The sequence below is a fragment of the Antechinus flavipes genome, chromosome 2 (assembly GCF_016432865.1).
Source record: "Antechinus flavipes isolate AdamAnt ecotype Samford, QLD, Australia chromosome 2, AdamAnt_v2, whole genome shotgun sequence".
NCBI classification, from domain to species: Eukaryota; Metazoa; Chordata; class Mammalia; order Dasyuromorphia; family Dasyuridae; genus Antechinus; species Antechinus flavipes.
In genome coordinates this window covers 128,620,390-128,635,518 of record NC_067399.1, presented here as the reverse complement: position 1 = coordinate 128,635,518, position 15,129 = coordinate 128,620,390, and the positions used below count along the sequence as shown (strand labels likewise).

The following is a 15,129-nucleotide window of genomic DNA, read 5'->3' as shown; positions in this document are numbered from 1 at the left end:
TGTCTATTTTCTCTGAGGATCCCAAAACAGCTGCCCTGCAAATTCTCCCTTAATTCTTCCTTCCAAATCAGTTCTGTATTTGCTTTGATGATTGACTCTCCCAAATGCTACTTTTTCAAGAAACTATTTCAGAGATGTCAAATGACTTATACTCCCATGGATTCTCTCCATTGTTCCCTATAAGGGATAAACATGTTGAACAGACTATTAAGAAAGGGCATTCTCCTGATCTAGAGACAATATTTCAGACAATAGGTTTGACAGTTCTAAGTGGATTTGTCTGTTCTGTACAATAATCCATTCAGTTCCTGAGAAAAGCCTTATGCTGCTGAATTTCATGTAGCAAAGCCAATGCAGGAGTCAATATGCACCAGACTGTGTTAAATATGGCATCATAAATTCCAAGCCTTTAGACCATTTCCCTTGTGGTACTATTTTTGGAATTTTTAAAGGGCTCTAAAAAAGATGATTATGCATTTTAATAATTGTTCAGGGACTATATTCTTTGGATAAACTAACTCATTTATATAGTTAGCTATTTTCATCTCTTTGGATATAATAAATTTCCCCTTTCCACCTGTTGCTGGTATAACCAAGTCCTTCAGGAGAGTGAGGGTCTTCTTATCCAATCTATGGCATTTTCAGGTCCCTTCCTCCTCTACCTGCTCCTCTCTTCTGCTTTCATATCTATGAACATTACTCTTTCAGGTAATATTTCCTCATAAGGATAGCTATGGAGTAGAGGTCAACCTAAATAGAATCCATTTGACTATTTGCATGGAGCTTTGGTCAAAAAGATTTATTGGGGAAGGAGATCAAAATAAAGTTCTTGAATTTCTTGTGGATTTCATTTTTTTCCACTATTTCCCCCATATGACTGAAAATTCACCATACCATAATGGTGCTGTCAGAAAGAATTAAACTTGGGGGAATGGAAGGCATTGTTATAGCTTGTATTATAAAATGGTCCTTTTGAGGTTGGGGCTATTTCCTTTTTACCTTCGTATTCACAGTGCCTACTATTCAATAGGCACTTAATAAATACTTATTTACTTATGTGGAATATATGCCAGGTACTATCCAAAGTGAATGACCCTGGCAATTCCTAAACAACAATAATAATAATTTCCTGGAAAGAAAGTAGGGTTTTACTGGGGGATTCTCAATGAAAAAAAAGCACAAGAAACATTTCAGTTAGATTCATCAAAAAACATAGTGAAAGTTAGTTTTCTTACAGTAGTATTAGGGGACCAGATAACACCCACTATCTTTAAAACTTAACAAGTTCTTTGAGATCTACACCTTATAGGGGAATGTTTCCTGGGGGGAAAAAACTGACCTGTGATGCATCTAAATCCAGTATCTAGCTGTGTTATAATGGATTTGATTCTACTGCAATTGTGTGGCTCAGATATGAGTAGAGGTGGTGGGGTTGGGGGCCTTGCTCTATAGATTGTGAGCAATGGCTATTATATCATGCAGTGATGATTAATTGTGGTCATTGATGCACCTGGAAAGAGTCCCTTATTATTCTGCAGAGAGGAGCATGGCAGGAGAGGGTGAGGTGAATGTTGGCTTTTGGAAGGAAGCAACTTTAAGATATGGTTAACCAATTAATCATCCCATTCATTCCTCCTGGCAGCCCTTTCTGAGTTAGGAGATGTGGGCTAGGCTGGGAGGTGGTGCTGGTGTGACTTACTTAGATTCTCACTTCTAAATGCTCATTTCCTGCTTGTGATATGGTTGAAAGCACAAAAATGGACTGGCAATATTGTTACTTATAAAGGTTAATTTTATACTCATTTCCCACATTGCAAATATCAACTTGTTAAAAAAAAAAAAAACAACAACCAGCAATCTGACATTGATATCAGAATAATTTGGCCCTTGGGGAACATCATTACTGTATGAACTTTTTCCAAACCATACACTTATTCAATCTCTGCTTTGTTGGCACCTGATATGTTCTCATACATTAACAATTCAAAAAAATATGAGCCTGTTTAAAGGCAATTGTGTGTGTGTGTGTGTGTGTGTGTGTGTGTGTGTGTGTGTGTGTTTACCCACTTCAACTCTGCAGAATTGGTAGACTTAAGACAGTATTAATTTAGATGGGAAAATGGGGCTTTTTGGCAGCAAGCTGGACCTTCCCAACATTAATTGGTTTACCAAGGCAGCCTTCAATTTCTTTAAGTGATGTCCCTCTTTGATTAGAAATGTTGAGTTTTTCCAAATACCATTGGGCTAAAAGCCACCTCTTTCCTCCCCATCTAATTAAAAAAGTCACAAAGCTGGCCATCGGTCTGTCCATGAGAGGAGATGGACTAAAGTCCATTTTGTCTGCTGTAGCCAAAGTCGGGCTCTTCAAGCTGAGTTTCTGGAATATTTGACAGTTTTGTGTGTGTCCTCCCAATCTCTTCAAGAGCACAGGCCAAGGAGTCAAGGTCACCATCATGTTGATGACGAGCTTCCCACAGGTTCAAAATGACAGCAGATGGGCTACTTTGGGTAGCAAAGTAGGATAAATTCCTAGATAAGAAGAGAAATTAATTAAATAAATGGCTAAACAAAGAAAAAAAGATTGTGGGAAGAACACAAGAACAGTGAGAGTGGTTTGAAAGAATACTATAGCTTGACACAAAAGAGATGGAGTCACATTTATTAAAACTGTGTTGTGAATGGCACAATGGATAAGAGCACTAGCCCTGGAGTTAGGAGAACCACATTTCGTATTCAGCCTCAAACACTTAACACTTACTATAAACCCTGAGCAAGTCACTTAGCCCCATTTGCCTCAAAAACAAAATACAACAAAACTGTGTTTAATGGGTAGGGAGTTCCTATTCTGATAATCCTAGACTCCTGAAACTATATCCTCTTGGATTCCAGAGGCTTGGGAGGAAGGTAAATAGAATTATAAAATAAATAAATAATGGTGTTTATTTGCATTTTCAGCTTTATTCCTTGTATCCCATTTTTAGATCTGAGTTCTATTGAAATGGCTGCTTCAAAGGTTACTAGAGACTTCCTTTTTTGAAAGGCATTTTTCATCTGCATTGACCTCTGTGTGGTATTTTGTGGTGGCCAATCTGAAACTAATCTAATGTTCCTATGACACTGTCTCTTTCTGGTTCTTGTTTTAGATCTCTCATCATTCCTTCCCTACAAAAGTATTATTCCTCATGAGCATTTACAAAACATATTATGGCCAACATCTTTATCTTTTTTTCTCTAGACTCATTTTAGCAAGCTCCTTCATATCTGGGGTTTCAATTTTCTTCTCAATAGTGGTTAATCAAAACCACAAGACTCTCTTTTGTTTTTTAAATGATTATGGAATATTTTTACTTAGATGTCTTACTGTCATTTCAACCTCAGATATTTGAAGGTAAGATGTAGCATGGAAGGAAACAAGCATTTATTAAGCTCTTATTATGTCAGGTGCTGTGCTAAGAAACTTATTATACATATTATATCATTTGATTTTCATAGCAATCTTGTGAAATTGGTACTATTATTCTCCTGGTTTTACAGTTGAAGAAACTGAAGTCAAAAGAGGCTGAGTGACTAGCTCAAAGTCACACAACTAGCAAGTAAATAAATACATATTTCAGGTCTTCGTACTCTGTTCGAAGCACTCTGTTCATTGAACCACTCTGTTTCTTCTTCATAGGACAGCAAATTTTAAAAAAGAGGGGAAGCTAACAGCAACTGCAAACTATAGGCATGTGAGCTTGAGCTTGATGCATCATGATGTAGTTGAAAAAAAATTCTGGATTTGGACTCAGAATATCTGGGTTCAAATCCCATTTGCCTAAGTCATTTGCCTTATCTGTAGCTTAGTTTCTTTAATTATATGAGAGTGAGTTAGATTCCTAACTCAATATATATATTCCTTCCTTTTGTTTCCTGTATATTTGTTTCTTTGTTTTTAAGCTAGCAAAATAATCTTCCCAATGCATATTTCTAAACATGTAATTTATACCTGCTTAAAAACTGCCATTGGCTCACTGTTGAATGTTGAAATGTGTTCCATTCATGCTCTTTACTACTTCTCTATTTCTCCTCACTTTCAACCTCTTCCTTACAATAGTATTCAAATCAGCTCTTTCATTTACAGAAAGGATGTGTTAATGAATTGTCCTATAATTCTATTCATCTATTCTGTGGACTTCTTAGACCAGATTACCCTTCCTCTGTTATTACATGTTTTGTCTTAACCCATTAGAATGCAATCTCATTGAGAACAGGCATTGTCTTTTTTTTTTCTTCTATATCTGTGTCACTTTCTCTTAGCACAGTCTTTCCATCTCCAAGATTGAGTGATTTTTTTTTTTTTTTGGTTAATGGACTTCAAATTAAAAATGAATTATCAATGCAATGAAACTAGTACAAAAACACTTAACTCACACAAATATTTTCCTTATGTATAAAAAGAGAAATTATTATACATTTAAAATTTAAGTAGATGATCATTCAATACACAATGCAGTCCTGGCAGGAATCAAGCAGCTTTCATTTCTCCCTATGGGAGGGTAATCAATCACTCACTGTATGGTAGCCACAGGGGCATAGCAGAAGCAGGTATGCAATTAGGATGATCACTTATTGGCACGTATGTTACTATACATGGAAATCTATTGACAATGTACTTTTTCTGATAGCAACACTGAAGAACAGGCACCTTTGAGAATTAAAAGGGGCATCTGGATTTTACCAAAAGGAAGAGAACTTTTGATTTTGTTTGCCTGTTTCTGACCTGATTCTGTTCCACCAAAGAGAGAAAAAAAAATGTCATCTTTGGGCCAACTCTGTTTCCTACTTAGGTCTCTTACCACAAAAGGCAAGTGTCACTTTTTTATAACTGATTTGCAATATAAAATTATGTAGAAAACAGTTTCTTATAGAGGTGACCAGGTTTTAATGGCACATTACTGTTCATCTATACTATTTGATGATTCTCTCAAAAGGCAAACCAAAGCAACAGTGAGAAGGTTATGACATTTTACTCAAAGATCCCAAAGGACTCTTCAAAGCTGAGTAGCTGACTATAATAAATACCAGAAGCAGTGTTTATACTTTTTGCTTGCCTGCATGTGTATCTTTAATAGGGAGAAGAGGGGTCACCCTACAATGTCCTTTTCATCTATTTCTGAGTTTGATTCTACTGTGTTTATTTACTTCTACACTAATAGAAATGTCACTGGACTACTTGTTTGTGAATTTGAAATATACCTCAACTCCCTGGTTTAAATGAAGGTTGGGAATGATGCCATTTACACTTGGTCATGTGAATATTGCTTGTCAGGTGGTTTTCTGTACCTTTCATAAAGGTATTTCTCAATTCTGTAAGTCACAATAACTGGCCAGCATCTTGTCTGACAATGTATGTCCAGCAAAACAAAAAGCAAAGGAAAAAGGAAGGGGATGAGTTTAGGGAACCTCACTAAGAGATTTTCAGGTCCCCCTGTTGTATCTGAATCCATTTGCTCTTCATGTTGAGAATGATAATGGGGAGGGCACCAGATCTGGGATTTGCTAAAGGAACTCCTAAACAAGAACCAAAAAATGTTTCCTAATGCATATCAACATTTTCTACATTCCTTAATGTCTGTGAATTAGAGGTTATTTAATTTGCTCAGTTACATAGTCAGAGTCCCCTAAAACCAGGTCTCATATTTAAGTGCTATGCTAGGCTGCTTCTAATAACTTATAATTATAGAGTCTTTCCAAGTTAACAGAGTGTTCGTCTTACAACTATTCTATGAAATGGGTATTCTCTTGAAGTAATTGAGGTTCATGCAATTTTGTTTATCCTCTCAAGAATCTATTTGGCACTGAATATACCATGGAGTATGTTAAGTGCTGAAGATATAAAGAGGAAAATAAAAGTTTTCTGACATCAAGGAAAAAAAAATGTCCATAGTCACAGGTGCTAAAGTAGAATCTGAAAGCAGGACTTCTAACCACAAATCCTATTTTCTTTTTCTATTATTCTTAATGCTTTCTAAATTAAACTGCATTCTCATATTTATACTATGAGTTAATCCTTTCACTAGAAATCTTCCTCACTGGTATCTCATCAAAAGCAATGTTAGTCTTCTCATTAATTCTAATGAGACTTTTATATTTGATATGTCCACTGAAAGATGGTGGCATAGAAACCCTATGGGAAAAAAATATTGAAAACTACTGTTCTGCAGAGATAATCTCCTCAAACCAAAGTACATATTTATTCTATCATCAATCTGTTCTTCCAAGATCTAGACTTGGATTACTCCAATTATCTGCTTCTTTACCTCTGTTAAAAGTGTTACATATTGAAGGTGAAAAAAATCACAAGTTTAGATTACAGTCTCAACTAGATCCTCACTATCACAATCCATTTATAACTCCCTAATTGATTCAATATTTCACTCATCTCAATTGTTTTAAGCTTTTTCACTCTTTCTCAAATTCTCCCAATGGCTTTTATTTCCTTCTCTTTTAGAGAAAAACCTTGACTCATATTTCGCTTGGGAAAAAAAAAAAGACCATTTACTGAGAATTTCATCTTCTGACTTTACCTTGTTTCACAATCATTTGGATGCCTTCTGAAACTATCATCTCCTTCATTCTTATGTCACATGAAAAGGTGGCCCTTTTTGTCAGTGTAAACTCTTCTACATGCACAACTGATTACATTTCTTCCTGCTTTCTCTAGTAGATTGCCCTCTCTAGCTTCCTTATTTTCTCAATAATCTTTCAATCTCTTAAAAACATATCATATTTCCTTCCCTAATCCCCCAAATCTCTCATTACACCTGTCCATCTTCCCTTATTGTTCAGTTGTTTTTCAGTAGTGTTGATTTTTTTTTTTTTTGTATGTGATTCCATTCTTGCCAGAGGTACTGGAGAGCTTTGCCATTTCCTTCTTCCTTCATTTTACAGATGTGTAAACTAAGGCAAAGGGAGTTAAATTATTTGCTTAGGGTCACATAGCTAACAAATGTCTGAGGCCAGATTTGAATTCAGGAAGAAAAGTCGTTCTGACTCCAGGCTCAACACAGTATCATGCAGCATATACACAGCTATATATAACTCATCAAGAATGCCATCTACAATTGGTACCACAACTTCTATTCCCCTCATTTTCCTCTTAATTCTTTGTCATCTGATGTCTTAATCTCATCATTCAAATGAAGTTACTCTGTCCAAAGTCAAAAATGATCAATTGCCCAATTTAGTGGTCCTTTTTCAGACTCCATTCTTTTTGAATTCTTTATAGCCTTTGACATTATCTATCACCTTCTACTCCTTAATGTACTTTTCTGTGTATGTTTTGTGATACTGTTCACTCCCTACTTCTCCTATCTGTATGACATTTTTTCATTCTCCTTTTCTGGATATCCATGTCACACCTGCTAATCCTGTGCTTTCCATAGGGCTTCTGATACCTCTTCTTTTATCCCTCTACACTATTTCACTTATTCTCATTTGCTCTCATTGATTCAATTATCATTTTAAGCTGATGATTAGTCAAGTCTACTTATTCAGTCCTAATCTCCCTGCTGACCTCCAGGCTCTCACTTTCAACTGTCTATTATACATATTGAACTGGATATCCCATAGACATCTTAAGTCAATATGTCTAAACTTAATTCATCATCTTTCCCCAAAACTCTCCTCTCTTTCTAATTACCCTATAGTTATAAAGTCACAACCATTCTTTCAATCACACTGATTTAAACCTAGCTGTCATCATCATTGGAATGACTTTCTCTATTCACCACCACTCCTTCTTCTCCCAAATACAATCCCTTGCCAAATCCTTTTAATATCTCTGGCATATGTTTTCTTGTTTTTTGCTCCTGTCCATTATATATAACTCTTCCTAACTCCATTTGGGGTTTTCTTGGCAAAGATACTAGAATGGTTTGCCATTTTTCTTTTTTTTTTTTTTTTTACAGATGAGGAACTAAGAAGCAAATAAAGAAACACAGCTAGTATCTGAGGTCACAAATAAATTTATAAAGATGAGCCTTGCTGACTCCAGACCTGGTACTCTATGCAATATATTACCCAGCTTCCTCATGTCCTTTTCTCTCCTCTCATTCTGCTAACACCCTGGTATATAGACCCTTATACCTAGACAACTGCAATCACCTTGTTGGTTGTTCTTCTTGCCGCAATCCTCTCCCCATTCTAGTTTATTCTTCCTTTACTTGTGGATCAAAGTGATCTTTTTAAAGTACAGATTTAACCACATCACCTTCAGTTATTTCCTATAACCTCTAGGATCAAATATAAAATTCTCTGTTTGGCTTTTATAACCCTTAACAACCTGATCATCTTCCTATTTTTTCATACTTTTTGTACTTTGTAGATGCTGTTATTATTCAATAATGCATGCCTCTTCATGACTTCATTTGGGGTTTTCTTGTGAAAGATATTCAAATGATTTGTCATTTCCTTTTCCAGGCCATTTTACAGACAAGGAATTGAGGCAGTTAGGGTATTAGCCTAGGATCACATAGCTAATAAGTGTCTGGGGTCAGATTTGAACTCATTTTCCTGAGTTCACTGCAAGGCCCAGAATTCTGTCCACTGTGCCACAAAGTGGCCCTCTTATACTTTACTCTTCTCAATGTACTCAGTGATCCAGTGGTACTGGCCTCCTTTTTCCTCATATAAAACACTCACTATTCTGACTCTATGCTTTTTCTTTGGTTGTTGCTCATGTTTAGAATTCTTTCCTTCTTTGTCTACACATCTTAATTGCTTTTAAGTCTAAGCTAAAATTCCATTTCCTGTAAGAAGTCTATTCCAATCTCTCTCATTCAAATGTTTACCTTTTGAGATTATCTCTAATTTATCCATTTCTTTTTGTATAATTGTTAACACTGTTTCCCCCTTTAGGTTATGAGCTTCTTGAGGTCAAGCACTATTTTGCCTTTGTTTTTGTTTTTTTTCCCAACACTTAGTACAGGGCCTAACACATGGGCAGGAACCATTTCATTCTTGCCATCATATTTCCAACAACTAGTATTTTGCCTTGTATTCAATAGATACTCCTGATTATATCCTCCTATAGTTTTAATAGTTTGTTCACTGGTCGTAGATTGAGCTACTCTAAATTGTAATTTGGGGATCTATAGTTGAAAATCTACGAAAACCAATGTATGTCAAGTCAACCAGCATTTATTAAGCTTTTACCATGTGCTAGGCCCTGTACTAAGTGTTGGGAAAACAAAGGCAAAGCATGTAAGTATATGTAAAATAAATACAAGGTCATTTTAGGGGCAACAAATTGGGGGGTACCAGGATAGGCATGATATAAGATCATAAATCTAGAACTGAGATACCTTTGACCTAATCAAGTTAAACCCTCTCATTTTATAAATGAGAAAATTGAGGTCCTGATAAATTAAGTCAGGACAGCTAGGTGGTGTAGTGGATAGAGCCCCAGTCCTAAAGTCAGAGGAGCTGAGTTTAAATCTGGCTTCAGACACTTAACAGGTTCTAGCTGTGTGACCCTGGGCAAGTCATTTAACCCCAATCGCCTCAGCAAGAAAAAAAAAGAAATTTCACAGATAAATTAAGTCATTGACAAGAGCAATACAACTAGTTTGTGCCTGAGGTGACATCTGAATCCAAGTCTTCCTGGTTCAAAGTCAAGTAGTATAGCTACTACATATACCACACTGTTTCATCAAGAAAAAAGTACTTGAGCTGAGATTTGAAGAAAGGTAGTGGTGATTTTAGAAGGCTGAGACTGAGAAAGAATACATTTTATGTATGGAAGGAAAGAAGGAAGAAAGAAAAGAAAAAAAATGAAAGGAGGGGAGAAAGGAGAAAGAAGGGAGAGAAGGAGAGAAAGGAAGAAAGGAGGAAGGAAAGGAGAGAAATAAAGAAAGAAGGAAGGAAAGAAAGGAAAGGAAGAAGGGAAGAAAAGGGGAAAGAAAGAATGAGGGAAGAGAAAAAGCAAGAAAGGAAAGAAGGAAAGAAACATTTAAGTGCTACTTTGTGCCAAGCACTCTACAAATCTTATTTGACCATTTGAGAAGCTATTGTTACCCCTTCTCCATTTTACAGTTGAGGAAACTGATATTAAATCATTTGCTTAAGGTCATACACTAGCAAATGTCTAAGATCAGATTTGAATTTTGACCTTCCTGACTCTATCTTCAGCATTAGACCTGTACCATGGGAGACTACTTATGTAGCTAAAAGATTAGAATTGTCCTTTCCTTCTGACACATGTGAAACCTCAGTCCCTGTAAGAGAGCCAAACATGGCAGATGTTTGAAAGTCATTGCTATTTTAGAAGTTCCTTGACTTATTTTGACACCTTCAGCCTTTGAAGTGAGAAAGAGTTCTGGCTCTGAGTATGCTTCATATCTTCATATATCATATTATTTGAGTCTCTTTCATTTACTTCTGTTCAACTGAAGACTGAGACTACTGGATTCAAAATGTAGCAAGAAATCCTTAAATAAGAAAGAATATAGATCTTGAGCATTGTAAGTGGCAATGAAGAGTCAGTAGGGTATCCTTTGGGATTCCTTAAGAACTTAAAATAGAAGGCACCTATCAATGGAGGATTGGATAACCCTACTATTGTTTAGAGACCAAGGGCAGGCACGATAATAATAGCATGCCATCTATGAATTTCTCCACAATCATCCTAAGCTTAGTTGTGGTTGTAGGTGATGAATGCCCAAGAGATAGAAATACACAAGTCTGCTTTGCAGCAGGAGTGTTATAATGTGTTCAGCTGATCTCCTTCCCCCCTCCCCCCAGGCAACTATTAGCTTCATTCTTTGCATTTACAGAGGAACAAGGCATCATGATATAAAAAGCTAACTTGCTGCCTAGATTTAGTAGATGAAGTTGTAATGTCATGTCAGCCTTATGGTGCAAAAATATAGCAGACTCTTTGCTACTTGGCATCTTGTTAAGCAGAATTTCTCCACTTCTATTGTGTAATATTATTCAAAATGATTACCTGGAGGCACTTCAAGATGTTATGCTACTTTTTGCCTCAAAGAAAATGCATCTCATTTCCTATACTTTTAGTGATAAATGAATACAAATGCTTTGCAGGTCTTTGATAATTGGTAATTTCATTATTTATTTAGTTATTTTCCCAATAATCCTTTCATATTTAATAATGGCCTCTGTGGATATCAAACTGTGCACTACCCACTTTTTATTTCCTTTAATGAGAGCTTTTCAAGAGAAGGGTGATAGCCAAACCTCACATCATACAATATTAGTTGAATATATGTTGAAATTTTAGTCTTAAGAAGAACATATTTAGCAGTGGGAGAGTAATAAGGAAATGATCTCTGCCTTCAAATTTTTGAAGGGTTTCATGAATGAAGGATAAGACTTATCTCCTTTACCCAAAAGGACAGAACTTGGACAAAATAGGAGGAAGTTATAAGGAGCAGCGTTCAAATCAACAAAAATGATTAATGTAATTGATTATAGTGGATATTGGAAAGTGGTTTAAAATAGTACATTTGCCATCACTAATTTCTAACATTCATAAATTTTAAAGCTTACATAGTTCTTTATAAATATTATATAATTTTATTTTCACAACAATCCTGGAAGATAGGTATGATTATCATTCCCATTTTACATATGAGGATACAGTTTAGGAGATGCTAAATTACTTGACCAGGGCCACAAAATTAGTAAGCATGTATGTTCACATTTGAACTCAGGATCTACTAACTCCAAGTATGGAGCTCTACCCACTGCATCATCTAATTGCCTCATAAAAGTTAACATTTACATAGATGCTTGGTTTTCAAAGCACCATAAATGTTATTTTATTTTATAATCTTCTGGTGCTATTATTATCCACGTTCCCCCATTTCTTTGTGTTTCTTTATCTCTATGTATATGTATCTATCTCATATATGTTCTAGACTTTCAAATACAAAGAAATATTTAATTATGCCTCTTATTCCCACTATGTCTTCCCTTCTCTAGGAAAAGTATATCTTTTACTACTACTACTACTACTACTATTACTATTACTACTACTACTACTACTACTATCTCTTTACAGTTGATCTGGGCATCAACTATATGAGGCAAGTATAATTTTATCCCCATTTTACATATGAGGAAACTGAGACCCAGATCCCAAAGTCAAAAAGTTAGTATTGGAAATCACTGATTCCAAATCCCCTGAGTCCTACTGACATAAAACCAATCTTCCTTTAGCATACTTTTAAGCATGTTCACCATATTAGTTTCCAACCCATGGATATGTTCCAACTTGTTCTAAACCATAGTGTTCTGAACTAAACACCTTACTTTAGATGTGATAGAATTTATTAGCCCCTTTATTGTTGATGCTATGCCTTCATGAGCAAAACATATGATTATACCAGTTAGTCTAATTCTACCTTTATTAACAGCTAAAAAGAGTTTTTCTTAAAAATGCATTTCTTCTATAATAGCAGTTGTAAAAAGTAAAAACTAAACTAAGCTTCTTGTAACAAATAGAGAAATATCATTACAAGAACAGTACATAATCCTACTGTGTAGTACCAAATGGGGAATTGAAACACACTCATAATGGAATGTATTAATATCTCTGCTATCATCATAATTGTCTCATTTAATGAAAACCTCTTATGTGACCAAAATCAACTCTCCATATGGATCTTTAAATGCAAATAGAAGGAAAAAGTCATTTATACTCAACAGCAGCAATTGGAGACCCTATTTGAATTGGGCCCATTCATCAGGCATTCATTCCCAAACTGTAATTTCATTAGGTATCTAAGGAACATAAGCAGCCTTGAGGTATAGCTAATCAGTGCTTTTTAATTATTTTTTTCTGGAGAAAATCAGAATAGGAGTTATATCATCTTACTTGAATCTACTGTTGCCTATAGTTCTCTTGAGTCTTTCAGGGTATAAAAATGAAGGAAAATTGCACACATACACACATTGCAGAGAGGGATACTAAAAAGAAAAAAAAAACTATGAATGCTGAATATTTTGAGCCTTCATATGATACAGATGGTATAGCTCTCCTCCTCAATTTAGGTCTTTCTGCTTTGAATTTTAATAGTATTCTAGTATAGTTTGGGGTCAATGTGAGGACATATAGTCTAGCACTCAAACTTTATTTATATATATATATAATGAATTGTCTTGATAAGTAGTTGGTTTTCTATCACAGGAGGTCTTCAAGAGATGATTGAATGATTTATACTTTTGGTTGTTTTCCAAGGGAATATTAATAAGCACCAGTTGGTCTAGATGACTTCTGTGATTGCTTTCATCTCTGAGATTCTGAAGATTCATATAATTTGATGCTGGATGGGATATTAAAAGTTATCTAGACATGGGATCATTAGAGCCAGTTATTAGCCTTAGAAGTCATATATTTAAAAAAAAAACTTTTTTTTATTGTTTTCCTTTTTTCTGGCTATATATGTACAATAATTTTTGAAATATAAATTTGTGAATCATGTTAGGAGAAAAAGATAAGAACACAAGGAAAAACCATGAGAAAAAAAGAAACAGAAGCAAAAGGGGGAAAAAAAAGTGTACATGAAGTATGTTGATTTCATTTATTCTCCATAGTTCTCTTTCTGGATGCATATGGTATTTTCTATCTAAAGTTTATTGGGATTGCACTGGATTACTGAATCACTGAGAAGAACTAAGTCTTTCATAGCTGATCATTGCCAAATCTTGCTGTTACTGTGTATATTGTATTCCTGCCTTTACTTATTTTGCTCAGCATCATTTTGTGTTAAATCTGTGTAAATCCAAGCCTTTCTAAAAATCACCTTGCTCATCATTTTATTTTATTTTTTTTCTTGCTCATCATTTTAAATAGAACAATAATATTCCATTACTTTCATAATTTATTGAGCAATTTCCCTGATTAGCATATATTTGTTCTCACCACCAAAAATAGGTACTACAAATATTTTTTGCCCATATAGATCCTTTCTCCTCCTTTATGATTTCCTTGAGCCATAGACCCAGTAGTAGCACTGCTGGATCAAAAGCTATACAGCCCTTTGCACATAGTTCCAAATTATTCTCCACAGTGGTTATATCATTTCACAACTGCACCAAAAAGACTTGTGTCCCAGTTTTCCTACATCTCCTCCAATATTTATCATTACCTTTTCTTGTCATTTTAAGCCAATCTGAGAAGTCTGAGGTGGTGTCTCAGAGTTGTTTTAATTTGTATTTCCCTTATCTATAATGATTTAGGGCATTTTTTTATATGACTATAGATGGCTTTAATTTCATCATCTAAAATTTGTTGATATTCTTTGACAATTTATTAAATGGAGAATGACTTGTATTCTTATAAATTTGACACAGTTCTTTATATATTTTAGAAATGAAATCTTTATCAGATCACTGGCTATAAAGCTTTTTTCCCAGCTTTGTACTTCTCTTTTAATCTTCTTTGTGTTGATTTTGTTTTTGCAAATCCTTTTTAATTTAATGTAATCAAAGTTGTCCTTTTTACATTTCAAAATGTCCTCTACTTCTTCTTTGGTTATAAATGCCTCCCTTCTCCAAAGATCTGATATGTAAACTCTCCCTTGCTCTCTTAATTTGCTTGTGGCATCAACCTGTATGACCACATTATGTACCCATTTTGGCCTTATTTTTGCATGGAGTATGACTTGTAGATCTATGCTGAGTTTCTAACATTATTTTCCAGTTTTCCCAGCAAATTTTGTGAAAAAAATATGTTTTTATATCTATCTATCTATCTATCTATCTATCTATCTATCTATCTAGAAACTAGAGTTTGGGAGTTGATCAAATACTAGATTAATATAGTAATTGATTATTGTGTCATGTGTCTCTAACCTATTACACTGATCCATCATTCCATTTCTTAGCCAGGACCAAATGGTTTTGATGACTGCTACTTTTTAATGTAGTTTTAGGTCTGGTACTGCTAAGCCACCATCCTTCGTATTTTTTTTTTTTTAATTAAGAAGTCACATATTTCAATTCTCTCTTTTTATAATAAGGAAACTGCAATGACCACGTATTTAAAATCAGCTGGAGTCAGGAATTCAGGTTAAGGGAAAAATCTTCAATATTTATTGAAGTGAAGAGATGAATAAGGATTGC

General features: G+C 34.9%; 1 protein-coding gene across 1 annotated transcript in view; it reads right to left on the bottom strand.

Moving 5' to 3' along the window:
• Positions 1 to 2,034: 2,034 nt before the first annotated feature.
• UNC5D (unc-5 netrin receptor D) overlaps positions 2,035 to 15,129 on the bottom strand; it is a 790,136-nt gene continuing 777,041 nt past the window's right edge. Inside the window, exon 17 of the mRNA XM_051975504.1 lies at positions 2,035 to 2,529. Within this exon, the coding sequence (XP_051831464.1) occupies positions 2,325 to 2,529 (205 nt within the window). The 3' untranslated portion in view covers positions 2,035 to 2,324. The remainder of the gene's footprint in view (positions 2,530 to 15,129) is intronic.